At 44.3% G+C, this 26,018-nt stretch overlaps 1 protein-coding gene across 2 annotated transcripts in view; it reads left to right on the forward strand.

Moving 5' to 3' along the window:
• The window catches only part of PRKG1 (protein kinase cGMP-dependent 1), a 380,420-nt gene that overhangs the window by 281,128 nt on the left and 73,274 nt on the right, over positions 1-26,018 (forward strand). For both annotated transcript variants that reach the window (XM_021537071.2, XM_021537070.2), the window contains exons 6-7: positions 4,969-5,046; positions 8,857-8,951. In XM_021537071.2, coding sequence (XP_021392746.1) covers positions 4,969-5,046; positions 8,857-8,951 — 173 coding nt within the window. The remainder of the gene's footprint in view (positions 1-4,968; positions 5,047-8,856; positions 8,952-26,018) is intronic.

A 26,018-nucleotide genomic window follows, 5' to 3' on the forward strand; every position in this document is an offset into this window, starting at 1 on the left:
AGTTAGACCCAGCTGAATGAAAATGATGGGATCATGGAATGGTTTGGGTAGGAAGGGACTGTAAAACCAATCCTGTTCCACACCTCCCACTGTCCCAGGCTGCTCCAAGCCCTGTCCAGCCTGGCCTTGGGCACTGCCAGAGATCCAGGGGCAGCCACAGCTGCTCTGGGCACCCTGTGCCAGGGCCTGCCCACCCTGCCAGGGAACAATTCCTAATTCCCAATATCCCATCCAGCCCTCCCTCTGGCAGTGGAAGCCACTCCCTGTGTCCTGTCCCTCCAGACCCTTGGAAACAGTCTCTCTCCATCTTTCTTGTAGGCTCCCCTCAGGTTACAATTAGGTCCTTTTCCTCATCTCCTTTCTCAGTTCTGTGTTCCATAATTATCATTGAATAAAGGGCATGAGTTAACCTTCTCTTCCCCTCATCACTTCACCTTCCTCAGGTTTTAATTTCCTTCTTGTTGCCCTCTAGTTAAGCTGCTGCTTGGGTATTGAGGTGTCTTAAGTGACAAAAATTAGGGATAAATGAGGAGAGGACCAAAAAAGAATAATCCTCCCCTCTGGCTATTTCAAACAGCAGCAGCATTTTTAGATAATTCCTGGGAGTAGGACACACTGTAAAACCAGGGAAACAAATCTCTCTGATTCTTAAGGAGTTCAGTACCAAAGACCAATATTTACCCACTTGGTTTTGCAACATTTTCAGCAAATAAATATATTTTTCCATTTTATTTTGTTTGCAAACCTGTTGTCATTTTTAGCATGTTTAAGGCAGCAAATTCCAAACAGGAAAAATAAATCTTCTAAAAGCTGCTTCTGTTCGGAGTTTTGCTGACAGTTCTGTGAATATTTTTTAAAGCACCAGCAAAATTACATATTTAGGTTATTTTTATTTTATTTTAAAAACACCCTGGATGCAATGGGTGGGACATGGAGAGCTGTTGTCTACCCCATGTTGCTGTTGCTGGTTTTTGTGGTGCAAACTCAGCTCCAGCTTTGAAGTCCTCGTTTCAAAGCCACCTTTGTGCCTCTGCTCCCCTGAGGGGACCTTTGGCGCCGTGGGTCACGGAGCATTCCAAACGTTTCCCACCTTTTCCCAAATGTTCTCAGCATAAACACGGCAGTCAGAGGCATCCAGGTGGAGGAAAAATGAGCTTTTCTCAAGTTTAACTGTTGGGTTGGTCTCCAGAGTGGAGGTTTCTCCGTGAGGCCTGGTTCAGCTCAGACATCTCATTTTTAGTCAAGGATTCCTCACAAGGCTTGGGCAGGCTCTCAAACATCTCAATTTTAGTCAAGTTTTCTCCATGAGGTGTAATTGAGGTTTTTCCATGAGGCCTGATCAAGGTTTCTCTACACAACCTGGTCAGCTCTCAAACATCTCATCTTTAGTTGAGGTTTTTCCACAAGGCCTGGGTGGGATCTCAAACATCTCATTTTTAGTCAAGGTTTCTCCATGAGGCCAGGGTGGGGTATTTAACATCTTGTTTTTAGTCAAAGTTTTTTCATGAGGCCTGGTTGAGGTTTCTCTATGAGCCTGGGTGGGATCTCAAGCATCTTGTTTTTAGTTGAAGTTTCTCCCTACGAAACCTCATGGTTGGGCTCTCAGACATCTCATTTTTGGTGGTATTTAGGAGCAGAAGCTCCAGTTGAAGTTTGTGACTGATCAACCAAGCTCAGTGGGCCAAAGACCTCAGCCAGATGTGAAGGTCTGAAGTTGCAAATGTGACAGATTTTTGTGTAGTGGGTGAGATGTGCCCTGGTGTGTTGGGGACAAAGAAATTAATCACACATTTAACTGTTCTGAGGTGGGTGGATTGGGGTGGTCACTGAAATATGGTTTGTACATTGCTTTGGGTTCTGTATCTGTGGGAGATTTTCATCCTGGGGAGCACTGGGACTCAAAAAAGGAGTTTGTTGACAAAATCTGGTGCTGTTGGGCCTCACTGTTCCTAATTTTGTCTGTTTTCAATAGAAGTTGGTCTCATGAAAATCTGGTTATTCATGAAGAGAAATTGCATTGGGTATTTCTCCACTCAAGGAAATATCCATGTCCACTCATGGACATTCTGCATGGGATGAGGGATTTAATAAAATGGGATAGTTGCCTTTTTTAGAGCATAATCTGACTTGATTGCAAGATTGGTAGTTCTCCTGTGGGGTACTTGGTGCAGGTCATGGAGACCTATCCATGTCTTATCCTCTCAAACCTGCTGAGTGAGCATTCTTCCCCCCCACAACCCCCTTTTGGTGCTGGGATTTTTTTTTTTTTTTTTTTTTTTCTCACTTCAAGTAAAACTGACAATACAAGTAAAGGGAATAAAAAGGGTGTTTTTGTAGAAGCTGTTCTTACTGGACAGAGATTTCCACAGGAAGTACTTGATGGAGGACTTCAAAGGGAGGAAGAGCTTCACTTTTGTTCATTTAAGTTGGAAATGGTATTTTGTGGAAGATTCCAGCTTCTCTATGTGCTGAGGGACAGGATGGGAGGAAACGGCCTCAAGCTGTGCTAGGGGAGGCTCAGCTGGGACAGCAGCAGGAATTTCTCCATGGAAAGGCTGCTCAGGCCTTGGCAGGGCTGCCCAGGGAGCTTTGGAGGTGTCCCAGGAAAGGCTGGATATGCTCCGGGCTGGGGACAGGGTGGGAATGAGTCACCAGGTGGACTCCATGGTCTTGGAAGTCTTTTCCAACCTCAGTCATTCTAGGATTCTGTGAACTTTTGCCAAAACACTTCTTCAGAGGTCTTTGATGGTACCAGAGGTACCTGAGGAGGTATTGCTGCCTCTCAAGTGGGGCTAAAAGCAAGAGCCTTGCTTTTATTTCCACTTCCACCAGCCCTGAGCGAGCTCTTGGGTACTTTGCCTGCCCAGGATGGTGCTCTGACACTGGGCACAGAGCAAGAATTCCATTAGAAGGGCAAAGCACACGGGTGAGCTGATTCCTGTTAGAAAACAAGGATTTAAGAGCAGGAGCACTGCTAAAGGATGGGAAGGATGGGTTTGATTGAAGCAGGAAAAATTGCAGGTGGAATTAGCTGTGAAAGAAATGGCTTGGAATACATAAACATGAGGATGTGGGTGGCAGGGAGGGTGTGGAAAGAGGCACCAGTGAGGGGCAGGTCAAGCAAAATGAAAGCCCTGGGCACTCAAGGAAGGACTAGAGAAATGTGATTGGAATGTTGTATGAATGACTTGGCTGAAATTAGAGCTCAGTTTAAAAAAGTAGAGACAAAATACGCTGAAGTGAGAGGCAGCTTTAGGTGCTTTGAAGCTGAAATTTGTGTTCCTTCCATTCCTTTGGCAGAGCTCTGGGTGGGAAGTTTGGGAAGACTCGTGCATGGGAAAGGTTAGGATTCATGTGTGGGATGTTTGAGAGGACTCACAGGTTGGGAAGAGCCATGTGTGGGAATGACTGGGGAATTTTAAGAGTGGAATGGTTGGGTAGAATTTAGGGGTTGGAAGGCTGGGAGAACTTGTAGGTGGAAATTAGCTACAGCAGCAGGACTGAGACTCAGTTCCACACTGGTTGATGCTGGTGGTAGCTGGTGAGCAAGAACAAGAAATGTCCTTTTAGGGAGCAGGTCTATAATGTTAAATTTCCCAGAAATCTTATAAAAATACCATTAATTTATCTAACAAATATGGATTACCTATTATAAATTTAGAAGCCATTACCCCTGTATTTTTATCAATTAGATTTTTTGGGTGCCTCCAAGATTCCACATGAGGGGGTCTGATCCCAACACCTCCTAAAATCAGGCCCTTCCAAGGAATTTCACCCTGGATGGTCAAAAATGTGCACCTTCAATGTGCTTTCCAGAAACACCCCATATAAGAAGTAAAACACTGCAAGTTTGTGCCCAGGTCTTCTCCAGCCTTTTTTTCCCCTCCCTCTTCCCACTCTGACACATGGAAATGGGAAAAGTTGGGGCTTCTGTTATCAGTCTGTACATGATAAAAAGGTTGGGGTGTAAAGATAAATAAACAAATTCAGGTCAACACAACACCTTTGAAAAAAAAAATCTCAAGCTTAACCAAACTTGAGGATTTGGATAAATTCCCCCATTTTAGCTCCAGTCCTTCATGGTTTATACATACTTTGGGATTAGAAGATCTGATGGTGAGTGCAGGGCATTTTTGGGGTGATTTTGTCCCAGATTTGGGCATGTTTGAAAAATCCAAGAGACGTTTATCCCAAGGGAGATGCAGGAGAGGTTGGATGGGAAACTCTTGGCATCCCCCAGCCTGCTGTTGGTTGAATTGACAGCGGCAGAGCGTCTGGGATGAAAATTCCAAGGTTTGAGGGGGTTCTAAATATCAATTCAAAGTCTTGATTTAAAAAATATTCGGTTTTTTTGGTGGAGTATAAATGCATATTGCTTTTGATGGGGTGACACAAGGGATGAAAGTATCCTAACAAGTTTAGATGCCAGCATTGATAAGCTGTGACATGAATTTAGCAAGGACTGTTCCACAAAATAAGGCAAAAATTGACAGATTAAAACTACTGTAATAACAGGAGAAAAGCAAAACTTACTTGCTGAATAAAGTCCTTGCTAGCAAAGCTGGAAAACCACCAAAACCACCAAAAAAAAAGAAAAAAAAAAAAAAAAAGGAGGAATAGAAAATTTTTATACCAGACTCCTCATTGCAGTTTAGTTCATGTAGCTTATTCCCTGTTGGAAATTCCTCTGACTTGTTGATGTGCTAAAAATTGATTCGGGCTGTGAGGATAATTCATCTGGGCACAGGCTGGCACCAGCACAGCCAGAAGAAAAATGGGCAAGCCACAACTGCTTCCAGTTTAATTATTCTGTTCCTTACCACAGGACAATCTTTAAGTCACAGCCAATGTCAAGCTGGGATAAAAGGGGTCCAGGGTGATGTTCTTACAAAGCTGCCAGAATATGGGCTGGAGAACAGGCTCTGCTTTTATCTGTTCATCTTCATTTGGTTCCTTTCCCTCTTGCAGACTCACTACGAGAATGGAGAGTACATCATCCGCCAAGGGGCTCGAGGGGACACCTTCTTCATCATCAGCAAAGGAAAGGTGAGTTCACACCTTCCCGGGCCAAGGGGCTCCCAAAATCCCACTCCAGCCTCTCTCTCTCTCCTCTCCCAGGGCACAGATGTGCCAATGCTTGACATTTAATGGAACTCCTTAGCTGGGTCAGGAAAGGAAGAGTGGGCTGAAAATGAAATGCCCTGCTGGTTTGCACATGTGCTCCTAGGCAACACTTTGGGGTGGAAATTGTTGTCTCTGGGTAAATGACCATGAAACTCAATTACTTTGAAATAATTCCTGCTCCTAAATACTCCATGATTTCTTTGCTAAGCCTCCCCCTTCCAAGGCTGGCTTCCAGGCTTCATTCCCATGGCTCTCTCTTCCTGCTTCTCCAAATAATAGAAAGGCAGGGATGTTGAGCTCTCTCTACAGGGGAAAAAAAGGTCTAAGTTTCTCTTCCACTACTCACAGGGAAAATATTTTTGACCTCTTTTCCCATAAAATGCTGATGGGATTTTATAGACCAAGGTTTTTCCTTCTAGTCAACAATTATTTATAATTTTTTTTAGCCTGCCTAATACACTTGAGAGGCACTTGGCTTCATTCCATGTAGCAGGATGGAGATTTTGGAGGGAATACACAGTGATTTTCCACCATCATCTTCCACTTTCTGGGAGCCAGTTTTTATTGTAAGGCAAAAAATGGTCTTTTTCAGATCAATAACAATGTCATGGAGAGTTTTTGAAATGAAGTTAATCATAGCCTACAGAAATCCAAGTTAGTTGGTTTGATGCCCTTTCACTTCCCTTCTCTCAGAAGTAATATTCCCTCTCTTCCCAGAGCATGCACAGTCATGAGCCAAGCTTCCAATCCTTTTTCTTTTGCCATTTGTTCCTGAGCAAAATTATTGGGATGATGCCACGCCCATCTCCCTCCCACACGGAGTTTTTGGAGCTGTGTTGGCCACTGAGGTTTTTGCCTCACTTGGTCAGGTGAATCCCATCCCTTCCCAGCAGCACAGAATCCTGGAATGGCCTGAGTGGGAGGGACATTAAAGCCCACCCAGTGCCACCCCTGCCATGGGCAGGGACACCTTCCACTGTCCCAGGCTGCTCCAAGCCCCATCCAGCCTGGCCTTGGACACTGCCAGGGATCCAGGGGCAGCCCCAGCTGTGCCAGGTCCTGCCCACCCACCCAAGGAGCAATTCCTTCCCAAGATCCCATCCAGCCCTGCCCTCTGGCAATGGAAGCCATTCCCTGTGTCCTGTCCCTCCATCCCTTGTCCCCAGTCCCTCTCCAGCTCTCCTGGAGTCTCTTTGGGCTCTGCAAGGGGCTCTGAGCTCTCCCTGGAGCCTTCTCCTCTCCAGGTGAGCACCCCCAGCTCTCCCAGCCTGGCTCCAGGCTTGGGAACAACTCCATGCTTCCTCTGGACTCCTTCCAACATTCCTCAAACTACAAAGAAATGTTAAACCAAATCCCAGTTGTTGGCCTGCAGCCCTTAGCCCTCACCCAGAGGATGGAGAAGACCTCCCATGGCCTTGGCCATTGCTCTGGAGCCCTGGACTCCTCCTGGAGAAGCTCCTTGGCTTTGTCCCTGGCCTCTGCTTCTTTATCTTGCTGTGACAGCTGCTGGCCAGAAAAAGGGAGCTAAAATAAAACAAGGCACTTGGACTTGCTAAAAAATTCCCAGCCTCTCAGCTGGAGCCTGATGGCTTGACAGAAATTCCCACGGGGATAGTTAAATCCTGCCCAGTTTTCCCTTCCAAGCTTATTGCTTTGGAAAAGAGACGCCAATGGCTGATGGGTGGATGGAGCTGGAGAGAGTTTAATTTTAATGCCTAGCTTAGGATGGATGTAATAATTAATCCATGCTAAGGATACAGCCTGGACTCGAGGCTCAGCAGTGAAACATGGAATAAATGACAATAAAATACAGGATTTTAGAGTCAGGGTGTGCTGCCTGGCACCTGCTGAAGCTGGAGCACATCACCTCTCATGTCCTGTGGTAAAACTTGACCTAGGCAGCTCAGTAAGGCATGAAAATGCTGGCAGCAGCTCCTGTTCCTGGGAGCACACATGCAGTGTCTGCAGTCAGCGTGGGCAGGATCAGGGAGAGCTCCTTAGGGAATGTCTGCCATGCCTGTCACGTCAGAGTGTCTGGAGTGACAGAGAATCATGGAATTGTTTGGAATGAAAGGACCTTAAATCCCATCCATCCCACCCCCTGCCATGGCAGGGACACCTTCCACTGTCCCAGGCTGCTCCAAGCCCTGTCCAGCCTGGCCTTGGGCACTGCCAGGGATCCAGGGGCAGCCCCAGCTGCTCTGGGCACCCTGTGCCAGGGCCTGCCCACCCTGCCAGGGAACAATTCCTAATTGCCAATATCCCATCCATCCCTGCCCTCTGGCAGTGGAAGCCATTCCCTGTGTCCTGGCACTCCATTCTTTGTCCCAGGTCCCTCTCCAGCTCTCTTGTACTGCTCTAAAGACCCTTGGAGCCTTTTCTTCTCCAAGCTGAAGTGAGCAGAGATAATATTTTACATTTCTGAGCCCATCACTCCTCTCAGAAATACTGAGAAAACTTCTGCTCTGTTTTCTTCCAGCCATTCTCCACTGATAATTCTTTCAGGACAAACTTCCTTTTCCCCTTCTTCCCAGCTCCATCCACCCCATTTGACCCTACTCCTGAGCTCCTTTAGTGTATTTATTTTAACTTGTTTCCTCAAGTTCTACCAAGCAGAAATTGAAGTGATTTCCAAACCTGCTGTGTGCAGGAATCTGTGGAATAGTAATGGGTGGAAATGGCTCATTTGCTTCTGCTTTATCCAGAGGCAGCATGGGCCTTTCTGTGTCATTTTCCATCCTTTTCCCTTTAAAATACACAATGTGGCACCAATTTTATGCAGGCTCCCCACTGGAGACTGGCTCAGAGTTTTGAACCTTGTAGAAGTCACTTTGTCCTAATCCCTGAACACTGTTTGCTTGGGATCAGTGGAAGTCATGGAAAAAGAGCTGAAATCTGCATTGAAGTTCCCTCTGTTTGTCCAGGGCTGTTCCTGGCTCATCCTTGCCACATTCCCTGCCCTTCCCTGAGGCAGTGCAGGTGTTCAGCACCATGTGCTGCTCATTAACCTCTCAAACCCACTGGTTCTGCCACCCCTCATAGAGCTGGGAGAAGGTGCGGGCCATAAGTTTAATTTAATAGAGAAATTACACTGGGATATCACTAAATCCAAAAGGATGTGCCTGACATCCCACCTTTTAGCTTTGGGAATTTTCACGTGCAACAGCTCTGGTTGAAAAAATGGAAAGATTTGATTTCTGCTGGAAAGATTTGATTTCTGCTCCAGCTGGAGTTGTTCCCTCCCTGAACTGGAGAGAGAGCAGAGCCATGCTTCATTCTGCAAAACCCCAAAGTGATTCACTTCAGTTGTGTCCAAATGGTGGTGATTTGAGTTCTTTCTGTCCCTTCAGGGAACTTGGGAATGCTGGGAATCATGTGGAACAAAGCTGATGGAAGCTTAGGCCATAGATGATAGATGCACAGCACATTTTTGGAATTTCCTTCTCCTGTGACTGTGCTTGTGCAGCCAACTCCACGTTTAGAGTTGAAAACATTCCCAAAAATCCAAAGCTGTGTGTTTTTGCAGGAGTAGGAGGAAAAATCACCACTCATTTTCTTGGATGGTTGGTTGGGGGTACCACAGGAAGAGTGCAGGACTCTGGGGAAATACATGGTTCCCAGAGGAGCCTTTCCTGAGAAACCAGGAGCTGACAAATTCCCCTCTGAACAAAGAGGTTTTAGCTGTTAATTAAAAGTTCCCTGAATCCCATGGGGTTTTTGGCTTTTCCACAGGTGAACGTCACCCGGGAGGACTCTCCCAGTGAAGATCCCGTCTTTCTCCGCACTCTGGGCAAGGGGGATTGGTTTGGAGAAAAAGCCCTCCAAGGGTAAGTGTTCCTTAGAAAGTAGTTCTTGAATTTTAATATTTCTCCAGGATTTTTGCAGCTTTCATGTGGTTCTGGCTGTTTGGGAAGAGATTTGGAGTGGATTTATTCTTTTGGAGTCACTGGATTTGTGCTAGAAGGAGGCCCCACCTGAGTGGGAAATGGGTTTGTTCTGCACTTAAGCTGCCAAATGTAGACCTTCCCTTGCTTGTGGACATCAAAAATTAGTTTATCTTCATGCATCCTTCCCCAAACATCCATTGGAAGTTCAAAGAGTTTGAGTTTTGCAACTCTGGAGTGTTATTCCTGTATGGAAAAGGATAATCATGGTCATCCTGATGAGGTGGATGGCTGAAAGCAGGGCAGTTTGGGGGGTTTAATTGCTGTATTTATTACATGGGAGTTTGCAGGTGTAAATTGGATGTGAGTGAGCACTTTTATATAAATATTTTCCTTTGGAGATGAGCTGAAAAAGGAGAGAGGCTGAAAATCCATATTCAGCAGGTGCTTATTATAAAAATAGGCTTCATTAAGGCAGAAATTTGGGATACTTGTTCATCTTCATGGATAAACCTCTTTTCCTGGGGGTTTAGTGGGGTGCCAGAGCTCTTGGGCTTTTTTTTGGGGTGCTGTGGTAACATGGTCAATCCCTCCTCTACCACCTTTCTCCCCAATAAAATATGAGAGAATATATGAAGGCCAAATTTTCTGGCACTTCTTGGCCACCAGAGATGTATTGAGCACAAACCTCAAGTCTATGAATCTCTTCCTTAATTACACAGTATTTTGGTTATTGAATAAATATCCTGATTTTGATGCCATCCCTGCACAGCCCTGGTGACACAGAGCATCCCCATGGAGGGAACTCCTTGGAATTTCAAATACAGGAATTTGAGATTGGTTAATTTACAATATTTGGCTGTATATATTTGAATATTCAATATTCAAATAGAAACTTAATTATTGTGAGGATGTTCTCAGCATGTAGGGAAAGCACAATCCTGCCATCTTTGGAAGTGTCCAAGGCCAGGCTTGGAGCAGCCTGGGACAGTGGAAGGTGTCCCTGTCATGGCAGGGGTTGGGATGGATGGGATTTAAGGTCTGGGATTTTTTTTTTTTTGCTAGAAGGGTGGAATTCCTCCAGAAACATCCTTCCAGTTTTGCTGATAATCACAGGAGTCTTACAGATAGATTTAAGTGGAATAATGTGAAAATACTGCAGTGTAAACATTTGGTAGCTCAATAAATTGCTAATTAATGAGTTTCTGTCAGGATTGTGAGAGACATCCCTGTTTGGCCACTTGGGAAGCCTTTAGGATGATTCCACTGCTGTAAAATACAGCTATGGCTGAGAGCCTGAGATAAAATTGGATTTCTACTCTATTTTCTTTCATTTTTTTATCTTTGATTAATTTTTTAAAACTTTACCAGGGCCTTAGCAATACTTGAAAGCCTAGAAAGGTTTGGGTTGGAATAGACCTTGTGAATGCAGGCAAACCCCATGGGAAGAGATGATGGTGTCTGACTCAATTAAGAAGGCTGAATGATTTCTTTACTATAACTATGCTAAAATACATTAATATACTACATAAAGGAAGATACTAAAAACTACAAACCTGCTTGTTCTAACTCTAACTCACAACTTGTGACCCTCTCTCTTGAGTCCAGACACAGGTGGGTTGGATTGGCCACCAGGCCCAAACAATCCACCCTGATCCCATCAAGCAATCACCCCAGGTAAACAATTCTCCAAACACATTCCACATGAGAAAAACAAGGAGCAGAAGTAGAAACTGTTTTTTCTTTCTTTCTCCATGTGCACCTATGTGAAAAATCCTGAGAGAGAGAGAGAAATGTGCTCGCCACAGGACCTTACAGACTAAAGGGCCTCTTTATTGAAACCTGGTATATTTTGTGTGTGTAGAATAAAAAACAAGAGCTAGAAATCATTTCTTCATTAAGATAGAAAACAATGCAGAAATGCAGCCTAGCAGGAGCTGGGATAACAAATCCCTCCCAGCAATATGTCGCTGACAGAGCCATCAGGGACTGAAGTGCACTATCCATTTGCCATGCTCATAGCAGATGGCACCCATTAGTTCCCAGTATCCCATTCCACTCTGGCAGAGCAAGTCGTGAAATGATGATCCACATCCTCTCCCAGGCCCCTCATACCTTCCTGGCTAATTGGAGGCAGCAGATGGATAATTTGCAGTCTAGCACGACATAATTTAGGGTGCTCCACAATCAGGTGTTGTTTTCTTTGTTGCAAAGAAGCATTTATTATGTAACAACATCTATAAACATAATAACATAATAGAAAGATTTATTATAAAACAATAATTCTGTTTATCAGCAGGGAAATAAAGTTCCTTCAAATCAGCACAGGGAAAGAACTCAATGCATCTCAGGTGCTAAACTCAGTAATAACTGTGAATAACTCAGTGTGGCTCAGGTTCTAAAACTGGCTGATAAATTAGTGGGTGCTGCCTTGCTGGCCTCACACAGCTGAATCTTGCTCCAGAACACCTGGAGCACACCACAGCCCCTTCCAGAGGGGTGTTTTGGGAACAGCTATCCATCCCATTGGATGGAAAATGTGGTTTAAGCCTGTGCCAGGGAGTCTCGAGGCTGAAAATGATGGGGAAAGAAAAGGGGACAGAGAGCAGATCTTTAGGAAAATGAGGGTTCTGAGCACCCTGGGATAGTGGGAGGTGTCCCAGCTCAAGGCAGGGGGTGGAATGGTGTGGGCTTTAAGGTCCCTTCCAATTCAAACCAGTCGGGGATTCCATGGAGGCCTCCTTCCTGCTGCACGTTCTATCATATATTGGATTTACACAGGGCTAATGGTTTGGGTGATATGGCTTTCATCTGGTTTTGGGATTCAGCAGGATTTCTGGACCTGGAGCAGTGGACAAGGGCAGGGGGCTGATGTTTGGAGAGCTGGTGATGGAGAGGGAGGGGTTTGATAGAAATATTCATAGTTTGGTTCATAAGGCTTTGACCAAACTGGCCAAGTCTTGAGGTCTAGATGGGATTTTAAGGTGAATGCTTTGTTTTTTAAAAAAGGGGTCCCTGAACACTCCTGGGCAGTGGCAAAACAGGAAGAATATGGGTGAGTAGCCAAAGCTGAAGCTGAGACAGGGCCTCCATAACATGTATGTATCCACTGGATATATTTATGTATCAATATAAATATGAGGGTGTATCCCTCATACTGAGAAAAGCAATGGTAATATGGATGATTTAAACCTACAGGAATAGCACAAAGTTATAACAAACATAATCCATGTTATAGCTTGAGAACAGCAGCTGGTTTTATGGCTGTTTTATTTCACTTGTAGGAGGAAAATTTTAATGCTGTTTTATTCTGAAATCCTCTTGTGTTTGTTGATTTGCCCTTGTGGGCTGTGCTGGAAAGTAAGGAAGATATTTTGCTCTGTGAGGAAGGACCCGGGGGACACCGAGCTGTTCCTGGGCCAAGGATGGCACTGGGAGCTGGGGCAGCAGAGGAGCTCTGGCAGCGGGTCAGGGAGGGATCCTGGCCCGGGGACAGCCCTGGAGGCACCTCTGGGTGCTGTGTCCAGCTCTGGAGCCTCAGCACAGCAGGGCCAGGAGCTGCTGGAGCTGAGCAAGGGCCTGGAGCATCGGGGTGCCCAGGACAGGCTGAGGGAGCTGGGGCTGCTCAGGCTGGAGAGGAGCCCCAGCAATTCCCCCTGCACAGGAGGCACAACTTCTTCCCTGGGCAGTGCCAGCCCTGAGCACATTGTGCACAGAGCCTGGGGGCTCTCCTCCCTGGGGCTGGGGCAGAGCTGTGTGCACACAATGCTGTGCCCTGGGCTCTGGGATGGCCCTGCTGGAGCAGGGAGGTGCCACCAGCTGCCCACTCCGCTCCTCCAGCCTCAGCCTACCCTGTGACTTGTATGAATGATTTTAAGGCATTAAAAAATTATTTAAGGTGTATAGAAAAGGTGTGGGAATTTGGGAAGCTGTCCCTCCACCATGGTCGTGGCAGGTCAGGTCATAGATGGAACTGCTGGGGGAAGCTCCTGTTAGGCACTGAGAGCCCTCCCGGCAAGGAGTGCCCTCCCCTCATCCTGCTGCTTTGTAAAGACTAAAACACACATTTTTTTGATTGATTCTTTGTAAAATGTGTTTCTGGTGTGTAAGGGGAAGAAGGAATTGTGGTGTTTGGGGTGTACAGGAGTTGCTGTGCCCTGGTGACCCCAGCAGTGATAGCTGAGCTGTTGGGACTGATTTATATCTGGTTTTTTTGTTACAATCTCGATGATCTGAAAATGATAATGGTGGTAGCTGTTCCTCCTGGGACAACACATCTGCTTCCAAGAAAATTTGTGCTATTTTTCATTTACATGTCTACCTCTTGTGATTATTTGTCCTAAGTTACAGAAATCAGCTCTCCTCTACCTGCTCCAAATCCCTGGGGCATGATTTGTGCCCTGATAATCTCCTGGAATAATAAAACAATATCTATGGATATGGGTATGAATGTCAACAGGCCAATTTCTGTGCTGACCATTGCAGAAACCTGATACCATATTTCCCAACTGGAATATTGGGAGTTACTCTAATGAATGTTGACATCACTGACCAGAAAAGCATGGGAATGCACATGGGAAATATCATATCAGGAATATTCCAATCAGGATTGCAGCTGGTGATGTCAGAGCGCTCTTTATTCAGAAATTAATGTTTGAGATGAATTTAATGCCAAAAGCTTTTTAAAAGGCTGAGAACAAGACATCAATAGAAGTAGGATTTTGTTCCTTTTTTCATAGAGGGTTTTTTCTTGAGTCAGACTCCAAAATAAATTGTTTTTTATTAAATCTCTATTAACTCTGCTAGAGGTGCTGGGATCACCCCACTCCTGCTCTTCTGCTCCCTGCTGTAATTCCCACTTTCCTTCTGTGTCCTTGAGTGATCCACTGCTGGACTGACCTGACCTTTGCATTGCTCCTTTTCCCAGGGAATAACTGAAAAAATCAGTGTTTCTTTAAAAACCTCATAACCCACACCTGGAAATCTTTGGGGTGCCCCACCTTGCTGTCCTGCTCTCTCCTTTTTTGTCCTCTCCAGTTTTTTTCAGATTTCTTGGCTGTCCTGGAAAGGAGTCCTTTTCCCATTTCACTTTTCCCCTTCCCCTCTGCAGGTTTATGGGCTGAATCCTTTTCCAATGTCCTTGAACTGATCTTCCCAGGAATAATGAGGTTTATATTCCATTTTCCAGGGACACCTTCCTTGCCATCCCCTCCTCCCACTAAAACCTTCCCATTTGCTGCCCCATGAACCTCATTGTCCTGAATTTTCCAGGGAAAAGAGAATGGAATGGAGAATTGTAAATATTTGTCACTCTTAAACACAGAGGCAGGCACACAAGTGTAAATGTGGCAGGAATTTAATCTCAGGGTGACATTTCCAGAGAGAGATATAAAAATAAAAGATATATTTATCCTATAGGATCAAAATAGGAAAATACCATTGTAATTCCTATTTCTTCAGGAAGAACCACAGCTCCTTGTATTGAAATCCATGTGTTTTTGGGAAAAGCCATCCAACCACCAAAACATGTCAGGAAAAGGCTTGAGAAGCAGCAAAATTCTGGTGTAGGAAAGCAGATGGAATTTGTGATGGGAAAGGGCTGGCAAAATGGGCTGTGGGGTGGAAGGACAAAGAGGGAAGATTCCCTCCTGGGATGATTCCTCTTGGCATGAAGCCATTCCTTAGTCACAATGCTGAGACATTCCCTATTCCCAGTTTGGAAAAGCAGAAAAGGGAATTAAAAGCAATCCAGGATAAGGCAGTTTTCCAGCCAGGAGCTCCATGGAGATGGGGATGTACCCGTATGTAGAGGCCACCATAAAATGGAAGCAGTGCTTCAAGTGTTGATGTGCAGGAGAATTAATAAACCCCAAAAGAATAATAAACCCAACCTTCTAACTCTGGCAAGTTGAGAAGCATTTTTACCGCCCTTGTTGCTAAATAATAAGGTTTTTTCCTATAAATCCAGGGTGTTTTTCCTCCATTTCCCAACACCTGTGCTCTGTGTGTATCCCATGTACTGTGGATCCGATACATGGTCTCCAAGGACGGACTGGAATTTTTGTCATCCATTACCTCAGATGCTTTTTACACTTCTTGCAAGCACTGGGTGATCTCAGAGATCTTTCAGCCTTTATTTCCCTTTCCCTGCCAGGGAGGTGGGAACCCTGCTGGATTTATATCCATCCCTGATGGATTTAGATCCATCGCCCTGAGGCACAGGAAACATTTCCAGGTTTTGAGAAAGCTGTTGCCAATTCCCTGAAACAAAACCCTCCCAGAGGCTTTGGAGGGTGAGAGCTCCAAAGCTGGGACAGCTGCAAGGGGAGAGGCAAAGTGACATGGGGATGGTGTCACCATCTGCTCCCCTCAGCGCTGGAGCTCCTCCTGCAGGGATTTTGTTCCTTTTCTCACCTTTTGGAGAGGTGGCAGCTGGGCCTTGGAGCTGATGGATCTCCTGAGGACACCGCATGGCAGAAATTCAATTAAATGGTGGAAAATGTGGCCCTGCCCTGCCCAGGCTGCTGTTGGGGTGGCCTGGCCTCAATACCCTCGGCTCAAGGACAGATGGAGGAGGTTTATGGTTGCAAAATTGTGGAATTTCCATCAGGCCCTTTGTGGTTTGTTTAATTCCAGTATTACAGGCGTGATGGATTTGCTTCCCTTTCTCCAAGTCAGGCCCTTCTCCCAGGTACCAAGCAACAGGAAAAGAGGAAATGGTCAGGGGAGGTTCAGGATGAGCATCAAGAATAATTTCTTCACCAAAAAGGTTGTAAAGCATTGGAACAGATTGCCTAGGGAAGTGGTGGAATCCCCACAAAGAATAATCCTGGTGTGGTCTGGCAGTCTCCAAGGCTTGGAGCACCCTGGGATAGTGGAAGGTGTCCCTGCACATGTCAGAAGGTTGGGACAAGATGGGCTTTAAGGTCCCAAAACAAACCATCCTGGAATTCTGTGCTGATTTCTATTATTCTGGGCCTTTTTTTGCCAATATAGGAAGGAATGAGCTGGAAAGGACATTTCCCAGAGGGCAGAGCAAGATGTGGTGGCTCTCCCAGGACTCCTGAGGAACAGTTTATTTTCTGCTTTTCCAGCAGGAATGAATTGATATTATTGGCTCTTCCTGCCTAAAATCACAACACAGAATGGATTCTACCAAAGCTCCATCTAACGTGGCATTTCCAGCACCCAGAATTAATTGCTGACCAACATCCTGAACCAGAGCTGCAGCTTTAATAATTTCTGGTCCTTGCTGGGTCAAATATCCTCAGGCAGTTTTTAAATTTTCCTTCTCCTCCTCCACGCTTTAAAGTGTGGCACTAATTGCCACAGTAGGTTGGGGCTGTTAATGGTGCTTGATTGGTTTTTTTCCTTCTTTTTGGATGAGCCATCTGCTGCTTGAGGCGATTCCTCCGAGTCCTCAGATGTGCAGTTGACTTGTTGATTTTTAGAGTCTGTTGTCTGAGATCATACATGTGGCAACAAGCCAGATGAAACCAATTTTCCTCTCCTGTCTTTACATTTTCTGGCACATTTAGTGACTTGTGAAGATCTCTGGAAGATGTCCCTGCCCATGGCAAGGCAGCTGGAAGTACATGATTCGTAAAATCCCTTCCAACTCAAACCATTATGGGATTTTCTGAACTCAACCCAACTTTTTCATTAACAAGAACCACAGTTTTTATAGAAAAGAAAATCTCGTGTCTTTAAACTGTTGTAATATATTTCTATATAAATATAATGTACATAAAATATTATATTTATATAAAGGTTTGGAGCTGGAGCTCAGCACCCACAGTGCAATTCTGTGTTCTGACAAACAGTTCAGTTTATAATCTCAGAGATTTTCCGAATTTCTGTGCAGAGAGCTGGTACCACCTTAGGCGGGTCAAATAGATCCTCATGGAAGCACCTCTGGTTCTGAAGGGATGGGGATGGTCAGGAATGAAAGGCTGGTGCACAGAAATTCACATTTTTTTCTATTTATTTTCTAAGGGAAAAAAAAAAATGTGAAAAATATGTTCACTCTCCTGTGAAAATTTAAAAAGTTTAATAAAGGATAATAGGAGATAAGGACCATAGAGTAAAGGTTATGTGGTCAGAATCTTGATACTCAGCTAAGGCTACACTGTTATCTTTGGGGATACTCCTTAAATACTTTTTCTATTATATTAATTTGTTGTATAGTCAGTCATTTTATGCATATCTATAAACTAGTTTATATATTCTGGAACTATTTTACATGGTTCTTCCTTGGGTTTGCTTTTTTAGAGTATGTGTGTTTTCTGGTTGTGGTTTTGGGGTTTTTTTTAAACACTTTTAGTTTGAGCCTTGGTTTATATTTTCTTCAGCTGGTGAGTGTTGATAGCTGGCATATCTGTAGTAGGTGTTTTTATCTTATGTTTATTGGATGTCATCTTATTTAAGTAGGTATTTTAACACAAGTAGAGTTATTTCACTACTATGTTTAAGCTTAATTAACCACATAAATAAAAACTCTACCTTTATAAAAAAGTTATTTTAATATCACACATATAAAATGTATTTTAATATTTGCAAAAAAAGCCAATATTATAATATGTATCTATAACAGAAATAACAGAATCATGGAGTGGTTTGAGTGGGAAGGGACCTTAAAGATTCAAAATTCCACCCCTGCCATGTCAGGGACACCTTCCACCATCCCAGGCTGCTCCAAACCCCAAAGTCCAACCTGGCCTTGGGCACTGCCAGGGATCCAGGGGCAGCCACAGCTGCTCTGGGCACCCTGTGCCAGGGCCTGCCCACCCTGCCAGGGAACAATTCCTAATTCCCAATATCCCATCTAAATTTCCTCTGTCTGTTTGAAGCCATTCCCCCTTGTCCTTGTCCTGGCGCTCCATCCTTTGTCCAAAATCTCTCTCCATCTTCCCTGTCATCCCCTTCAGGCACTGGAAGGACACAGTGAGGTCACCCCAAAACTTCCCTTCTCTAGGCTGAACAATCCCAATTCTCTCAGCCTTTTCATGTCTGCCTTAAAAATATTTTTATCAACTCAAAGTCTCCCTCAGTGAAAAAGAGCCATTAGGAGATAAAGTCCCTTCCAACCCAAACCTTTCTAGGAGTCTAAAAAAATCAAAGTTTTTCTACTCTTCTCCTCACAAAAAGAGTATAAATAACATTAATTTGTGTGGGGAAGTTACACTCAGACCCAATTTGACAACTCAAATGTAGTTAGTAAATAATCAAGTGGTTTGGAGTCTTAAAGACATTTGTTGGTTTAGAAAATCACAGCTTACAAATTGTTCTTGTTTTTCTCCAACTGAGGCATAGCCCAGGAGCTCAATTTTTTTTGTTTCTTTTTTTCTCTTGGAAGTTGTTGTCTAAAGAGCAGAGACAGTATTCCTCCTGCTGAGTTAAAATAATCAATAATAATAATAAAAATACATATCTAAGCAAGCAGAGTGTGCCAGATGGAGGAAGGCAGGATTCCAGGGATTTGGGGCAAAGCAGCACTACAGAAGGTTTATAGTAACCCATATATTTGCTTTTGCTGCAGTGAACATCTCCAAGAATTTTTGCAATGGTTTTTTTTCCTTCTGTGTTCCTTCAGAGCCTGAAAAAACATTGCTGCACTAAGGAATGCATAGGAAATAATAAATATTATTGCTATTTGTTAGCTAAGAAAGCTGCTGGAGCACTATTCACATCAAAAGAATATGGTTTTAATTTTTTTTTTTTTTAAGTAGTGCAATTTGGAGGATTTATTTTTCTTTCTGAAGTGGGATGAGTGGAATGGGTGGTGATGGAAGAGATTTCAGGGGTCAGATCTGGTTCTTGCTTTCTGGAAAGAGCAAAACCCTGGGATTGCACTTTGTTTTTCCCATCTGGAAGGTGCGAAACAGCCTGGCAGGGCTGAAGGCTCCAAACTCTTCCCTTTTCCCTCTTTTTGTGATTTATTTTTTTTTTTTCATGCAGTTCCTGTATTGTGCAAAAGAAAAAAAAGGAAACAATGAGGAGGAGAAAAATTCCCATGTGATTTTTGTCCTGCAGCAATACCTTGATGCCAATAATAACCATCAACTATTAGATCCAAATGTTTTATCCGAGAATTTCAAAATGAGGATGTTTGTATCAAAATTATGGTTTAGGACAAATGTTTCTAGTTGGAGAAAAAAATCCATACTCTGAAATAAATGTATTTTGAATGAGAGGAGAGAAAAATTCCTGTACAAGAGTTCCAGTGAGGAAATCACATATTTTTCCTGGGAAAATGCTTCCATCAAAATACTCCCTCCAGCTCTGTTCAAGTTTCTAAGAATTAAGTGGAATGAAGGAATACAGAAGTGAATTTGAATTCTCTTGTCTTCCTTTAAAAAAAAACCAAAAAAAAAACCCAAACAAAACACCAGAACAAGTGAAAGATGCCCGTGGGGGATGCAGAAGTAGGAATTAATTCATGGGATGTAGACAGGATAATCCATGTTAGCAAACCCTTGGAGCAGGTTTACAACAAGATGGAATTGAAGAGGGGAAAAGAGCAAAAAATGAGATATCAGCTTAAATTTATAGCTAAATTTATTACAGCACCTTGTGATGTGGCTTCTATTCAAATCCTTTTTGTACCCAGGATGGATTTGGGTTGGTGTGTCAGGCTTTGCAGCTCCATTTAAAATTCCTGTAATTTATAAATTTTAGAAAATTGAGGGAGTTTTCTGCACAGTAACCCAGAATTGGGATGCAGGGCCTACTCATTTGGTGATCATTATGAGGCACCATGATAATTAAATGTTCAGGCCTGTGCTTTATAAATAATCAAATTTTCTCAATTGGACCCATATTAAAATAATTCCTCTCTAAAATGCAGAATAATATCAGCTCATGGCTTGCAATTTGCCTGCTGTAATTAAAACACAGAGGGAGCAAAGGAAACCTCAGGTTGCACCAGGGGAAGTTTAGCTTGGATAATAAGGAAAGTTTTTCCACTCAAATGTTCTCAAGCACTGGGACAGACACCCGTGGTAGTGGTGGGATCAGCATTCCTGGAGGGATTTAAAACATGTGTGGAGGTGGCACTTGGGGACATGGGGCAGTGGTGGCCTTAAAGTCCATCCAGTGTCCTCCTGCCATGGCAGGGACACCTTCCACTGTCCCAGGCTGCTCCCAGCTCTGTCCAGCCTGGCCTTGGGCAATGCCAGGGATCCAGGGGCAGCCACAGCTGCTCTGGGCACCCTGTGCCAGGGCCTGCCCACCCTGCCAGGGTAGGATTGATTCCCAATATCCCATCTAAGTTTCCCCTTCGTCAGTGTGAACCTGTGGGAATCCAGGGCTTCCCTCTGGCTGCCCTGGCAGGTCTGGGACCCTGGCAGGGGTCAGGAACCCTCCTGGACAGAGCCCCCAGAGACACTGTCTGTGATCTCTGGCCATGGAAAAGAGTTTTCAATCTTACAGGATGAATTACCAGCTCTGAGTGTTTGATATAACTAATAATTAAGTGTGGCACAGGTACAAAAGTCAAATTTAAGGATTCTAGATTAGGGGTTCAAAGGAGACAAGATGGAGGAAATTGGGTGTGTCCTGTCCTTTTTCTCCTTCTTCATGCCCTCCATGTTTCACTGTGGTGTTGGCATTTTTCTGTTGGTTCAGGCTGGGGACACACTGTCCAACGTAGGTGACAGATATTGGCACGTTATTGTAAATCCAGCCCAGGGAGTTTCTGGTATTTAATGTTTGTCACATCCCACTGAGGGCAGAGCCCCACACGCTGCCCTGCAGGACAGAGCTGGGCAGGGCAGCAGAACATGTGAGAGATAAACAGAATAAACAACCTGGAAACCAGCACAGACCAATTATGGCTTCTGCTTTGGCAGGGGGGCTGAGAGACAGAGACTTTCTACAATCTCAGAATCATCAATAGCACAGATTCTGACATGAACCCATTTCCTGTGTCTTGTCCCCCCATTTCCTTGTCCCTTTCCAGCTCCCTTGGAGCCTCTTTTGGTGCTGGAGGGGGCTCAGGCAGTGATACCAACCTGGGAACAACGTAGGAATAATCCTGATTTATTTATGTTTGCTGTTCTTCTCATCCTCCCTCCATAAACACCCAGATTTTCACAGGCTGAGTGTTATTCCTGTCCTGTATACATTCCTATTTCTTTACAGCCATCACTCTACCAGTCCCCTGCTTTCAATTTAATGATTATTACCATCAGTTTTAGGTGTCAGAGTGAATCTTTTACCCATGTCCAGACTTGGCACAGGGGCTGTTTATGCTGCTGATGGCAGATCAGGCTCCAACAGCTCCACTTTCAGTGGCTGCCTCTGACCTCACTTGGAGTTGCCCTGGCTGTTGACACAAAAGATACACTTAAGCTTTTAATTCCCTGGTGCATTGCAGCAGATTCCTGCTGTCCCCACCTGTCCCTGTGCAGTGTCACTGTGACTTCAAAGTGGAGGCTGGAGTCAGCCTGGCCCGTGGGATCTTGGAGAGCAGCATGGCTGGCTGGGAATCCAAAAAGTAGTAAACTGTTATCACTACCCAAGTTTGGGTGTTCATTTAGGTCAGGGCACAGCTGAGCATGGCTCTTGTGAGAGGCAGCACTCCTGTGACAGGGATTGCTGTGAGGAGCTGGGGCTACCTTTGGGTTTGGCTCCCAGAACTGGCTTTTGGGATGATTTTGCTTTTAGGAGAGACTATTTTTATTGTAAAGTCCATGCAGGGGTGACCCAGGGTCCCTTTTTGCTGCACACAGAGGTTGGGGTTGTTTATTTAGGAGTGCTCCCCTTAGGGCTTAATGACCCACTCATGTTTTTTTTAGGCTGAACCATGTTGTCACTGATCCTCCTGAAGCCTTGGAGTGGCTCCCTAGAACAGAGGCTAGACAAGAGTAAGAGAATAAATAAAAACAAGTATTTTTTAATGGCCTTCAACAGATACACCTTGGGCAGTCAAAAGCCTCCAAGGAGCTACACCCAAGATGGACAATGGTCATGAGTTTTTCAGACAATTTTAAGTTTGGCCCATTTAACATATTGGGTTAATCCTCCACTTAGAGCTTCAGGTAATGAAGTCATTTACCCCCAGTTTGCCTCCCTCCAATTCACTTTTGTTTATACTTTTTAGGGCCTGAGGGTGTAGGGTGTCTGTGGATCTCAGGCCTAGGGGGATTGAAGTAAAGCCATTCTCAAACATCCCAGGACCACCCAATCCATTTTTGGAGAGTTGTCAGTGGAATTCAGAGCTGCCAGCTATGACCTTCTCTTGGCATCCCCAGCTTCCTTCTTCTTACATGTGGTGGAAGACCTGTGTTGATTCTCCAGCCTTCACATGGGGATTGCAGGGGTTTATTTCCTCCTTTTTGTCCTTTTTTAAAATTTTATTTTATTTTTTGATGTTTTTACCCTCTCTTTACTGAACTTTCAGCTCATTTCCTCTGTCCTGATGTCTCACAGCTTATTTCTGGACTTGTCCCTCTCCCAATAAGAGGCTTCCCTATATAGAGAGTCTCACAATTTCCATGTGGCAAAACCCTGCAATTTTATGGCTGGACACTGTGAGGCTGCTCTGGAATTGCTGTTATGCATCAGGATTGCTTTGACCATTTTGTTTGGGCCCTGACTCCTCACTTTTCTTGCCTCAAACCCCAACTCTTCCTCTTTGCCTCCATGACCTGCCTCATCCAGTCTTTCCACTGGTGATTTTGCCGTCCCACACCCATTTCTTGCACTCTAAAAAGTATCCTGGGGCTTCTTCCAGAGGCTCCTAAGCCTAGGAGAAATTCCCAGTAAAGACCCACAGAGCTCTCCAGGCTTTGAGACCCCCTAAAAAGTGCAGATTTGCTGACAATAATTTTATTTCCTGTATTTATATATTTAAATTGATGTTTGTCAATGAGGTCTCTGCAGGCTTTTGCTGTTTGGAGCAAGGTGTCAGTGATTCCCCCAGGAATTTCACCACAGAATCTCTCAAATCCAACAGGCGGGATGGGAATTGTTGAGCTGCATGCCTTGGATAGAACAGACATTTTCAGAGGCTTATCTGTGTTTATATTCAATTTAAAAAAGGGAACAGTTCATTTAAAACTACTAAAGCTGTGGGCAACCTTATTCTCAATTTAATCTTGGGTTTGTTCAGGCTGAAAAAGTGGTTTACGGTTATGTGGCAGAACTTCTCTAACAAAGCAATTTCACTCTGGCTGCTGACGGGGCTGGTAGAGATTTAAATTTAGCAAAAATTTTATATTTAATTTTTTTTCTCTTTAGCCCCTGGGGTTGTCAAATCCAGTTCTTGATTCCTGAAATCTAAAGCTCTAAATGACACATCCTTGAGGCACCTGCTAAATTCCATTATGTCCGCAGCTGGGCTGTAATTAAATGAAAGGTTGGCAGTTGTGGAATTGAGAAGAAACTGGACAGTTTTAGAGTTTTATGTAGAATGTGGTCTTATAAAGATGAAATTTACTATTACAGGAGGTTACTCAGCATTTATCCTAGGTGCTGGTTTATTTTCTCATCCCATAGTATAATTTTGGATATAAAATATTTGGGAACTTCATTGCCAAAAAATTGGAAAAGCAGCTGGCAAACAGAGAACTACAGAACTCTCTTGAAGGAAGCATGGTTTGGGTTGGAAGGGACATTAAGGATAATCCCATTCCACCCCTGCCATGTCAGGGACACCTTCCACTGTCCCAGGCTGCTCCAAGCCCTGTCCAGCCTGGCCTTGGGCACTGCCAGGGATCCAGGGGCAGCCCCAGCTGCTCTGGGCACCCTGTGCCAGGGCCTGCCCACCCTCCCAGGGAATGATTTATTTGTAGTAAATGAGCTTTGGTCCTGGATTGAAGCCTTCCAAACCATCCCGGGGGGGAAAATTTAAAGGAAATTAAATGGGGGAGAGAGAAAGGAAAAGCCAGGGACTTCATAAGTTGGGAAACTGGACTGGACAGAACACACATCCAACCAATATGATTAATGCAACGTTCTTCGTTTATTTGAGAGAAGATGGCAGTTTTTATACACTTCTACATAGTTTACAGTTTACAAAGGCACTCTGATTGGCAAGCTAACATTGTTTATCTTTGTCTTAAGGTGGCCTAAACCTTACACTATAAACCTATACTACTTCACACCCAGACAGCCCAATGCTTCCCATCACATCTTTATACAATTTCTAACTGTGTCACAAGCTCTTAATTTCTAACTGCGCCACAGGCTGGAAGGCCTCACAAGGCCCAAATCTGAGGCCTTGACTGGAGTAGCTCTAATCTCATTCCAAACATAAATCGTGACCTCTGTCTCTCAGAAATGCTGCAACAGAAGGGGATGTGAAGTTCCTGGACACTCCTGTAGGCTGGAGGGGCTCAGCTCTTCCATGGTACTGCAGCTCCTCTACACCCTTGGCTGCAGACTGGGCAGGGGCATCTTCTCCAGTCTGAAAGGACAGGAATTAGGCAAGGTAAAACTTGCTGGGAATATTTGGGAGTTCAGTGGAGCTTAGGGAACATGTCAGGCTGTGAAGAGGCTGGGAGATTTTGCACCCATGATGTCCAAGCCTTTATGCAGAAGCTGCAGAGTAAATCTTGCATCAAACAACCAGGATGTGATCCTGGTTCCTCACTGCTGGTGAAGCCTTCCCAGGATTTTAACATCCTGACCTTCTAACCTTGGACACTTTGAAATGTCCTCCAGGAAACTTTGCAAAAGGAGATGGAATTTGAAAGCCAATATTGTTGTTTTCTGAAGCTGGGTATTCCCAACATCTCCCGTTTCCATGGATTAATGCAGTGTTTGTAAGGATGGCTCTGGCTGGGATTTTCTCTCCTGTGTTGCATCTGGAATTCTCTCAGTGATCTCTTCAACCTTTCTGGGATAAATCTGCCTGAAGGAAAACTGAGGTGGTACAAAAAGGTGTTTGCTTCTTGTTCTTCACGGGACCTGGAACTGGGGCTGTGGTTTTTAGTCTGGGACATTTTCAAATCTCCCTGGATATGCCAGAGGGACTGGGGCAGTCTGGGCAGGAATTATAGAAAAATCAGCTGAATATTGACCAAAAAAGAGCTCTAAAGGTTCCCACTCTGACTTCCTGCTTCAAGCAGGGATGTCCCAACTCCTGGAGCAAAGTCACCTTGTCACCTTGTTCCCTTGTCCAACCTCATCTTAAAACTCTCCAAGGAAGGAGCATCACCTATTCCACTGCTCCAAGTTTTCCTGAAGTTTTCCGTCATGTGCAGGCTAAATCTCCTAAATGACCGCTTGGAGCTGCTTTAAAAAAAATTCCTGAAGGAATAAATCCCAAGAGAAGTAATTTAAGCTAAGGAATCTGGCATTTAACAGCAATTATTGCCACTGTTTGCTTCAAAAAGCTCTCGAGCCTGATTTTTATTGTCAGGAAAATGGGAATGTATCTAATCTCCATGGATCTGAGGGTGTCCAAAGAGCACAGGATTAATCTATAGGCATTGCATTATATTTGTTTAATCTTCTATCATGTGTCCTTTCTGGACCGGCTCTTAAAAACTTGGATAAATAATAAGTAAGAAATAGTTTGGCAGTTTGGGTGAGATCCCTCCACCTGGGAAACCTGGGAGAGCTGAAACTCTTTGGGATGCTGAAACAGTTGGAGCCTTTTGTGCTGTTGGTTTATTGTCCTGCTGCGAAAAAAAAAAAAAAAAAAAAAAAAAAAAGGAGAAATTCAGATTTTAAACTCATCCCCTGTGTGTCCTTGAGCAACGTCCGCTATTTTATGGATAAAGCTCCCTAAGCAGGACCTCTCCAAGGAATGCAGGCTCATTTAGGAAATGTTTTATCATTTGGAATCTCTTGATGAAAGGCCTATATTAAAGTGTTGGAGTTAACCTTGTAGCCTTATTTCTCCTTTTATGGCTACAGAAGAGACTTTCCCATGTGGAGATTCCAGATTAAGGATAGTGAGAGAGTGGAAGGGAAGGATTTTAATTGCCAGGAGCTTTGAAGTCATAATGGGACAATGACCCTGTGCTGCTGCTGGAGCTCAGGAGAAGTATTGGATCACTT

This window comes from Lonchura striata, chromosome 7, assembly GCF_046129695.1.
Source record: "Lonchura striata isolate bLonStr1 chromosome 7, bLonStr1.mat, whole genome shotgun sequence".
Classification (NCBI taxonomy): Eukaryota; Metazoa; Chordata; class Aves; order Passeriformes; family Estrildidae; genus Lonchura; species Lonchura striata.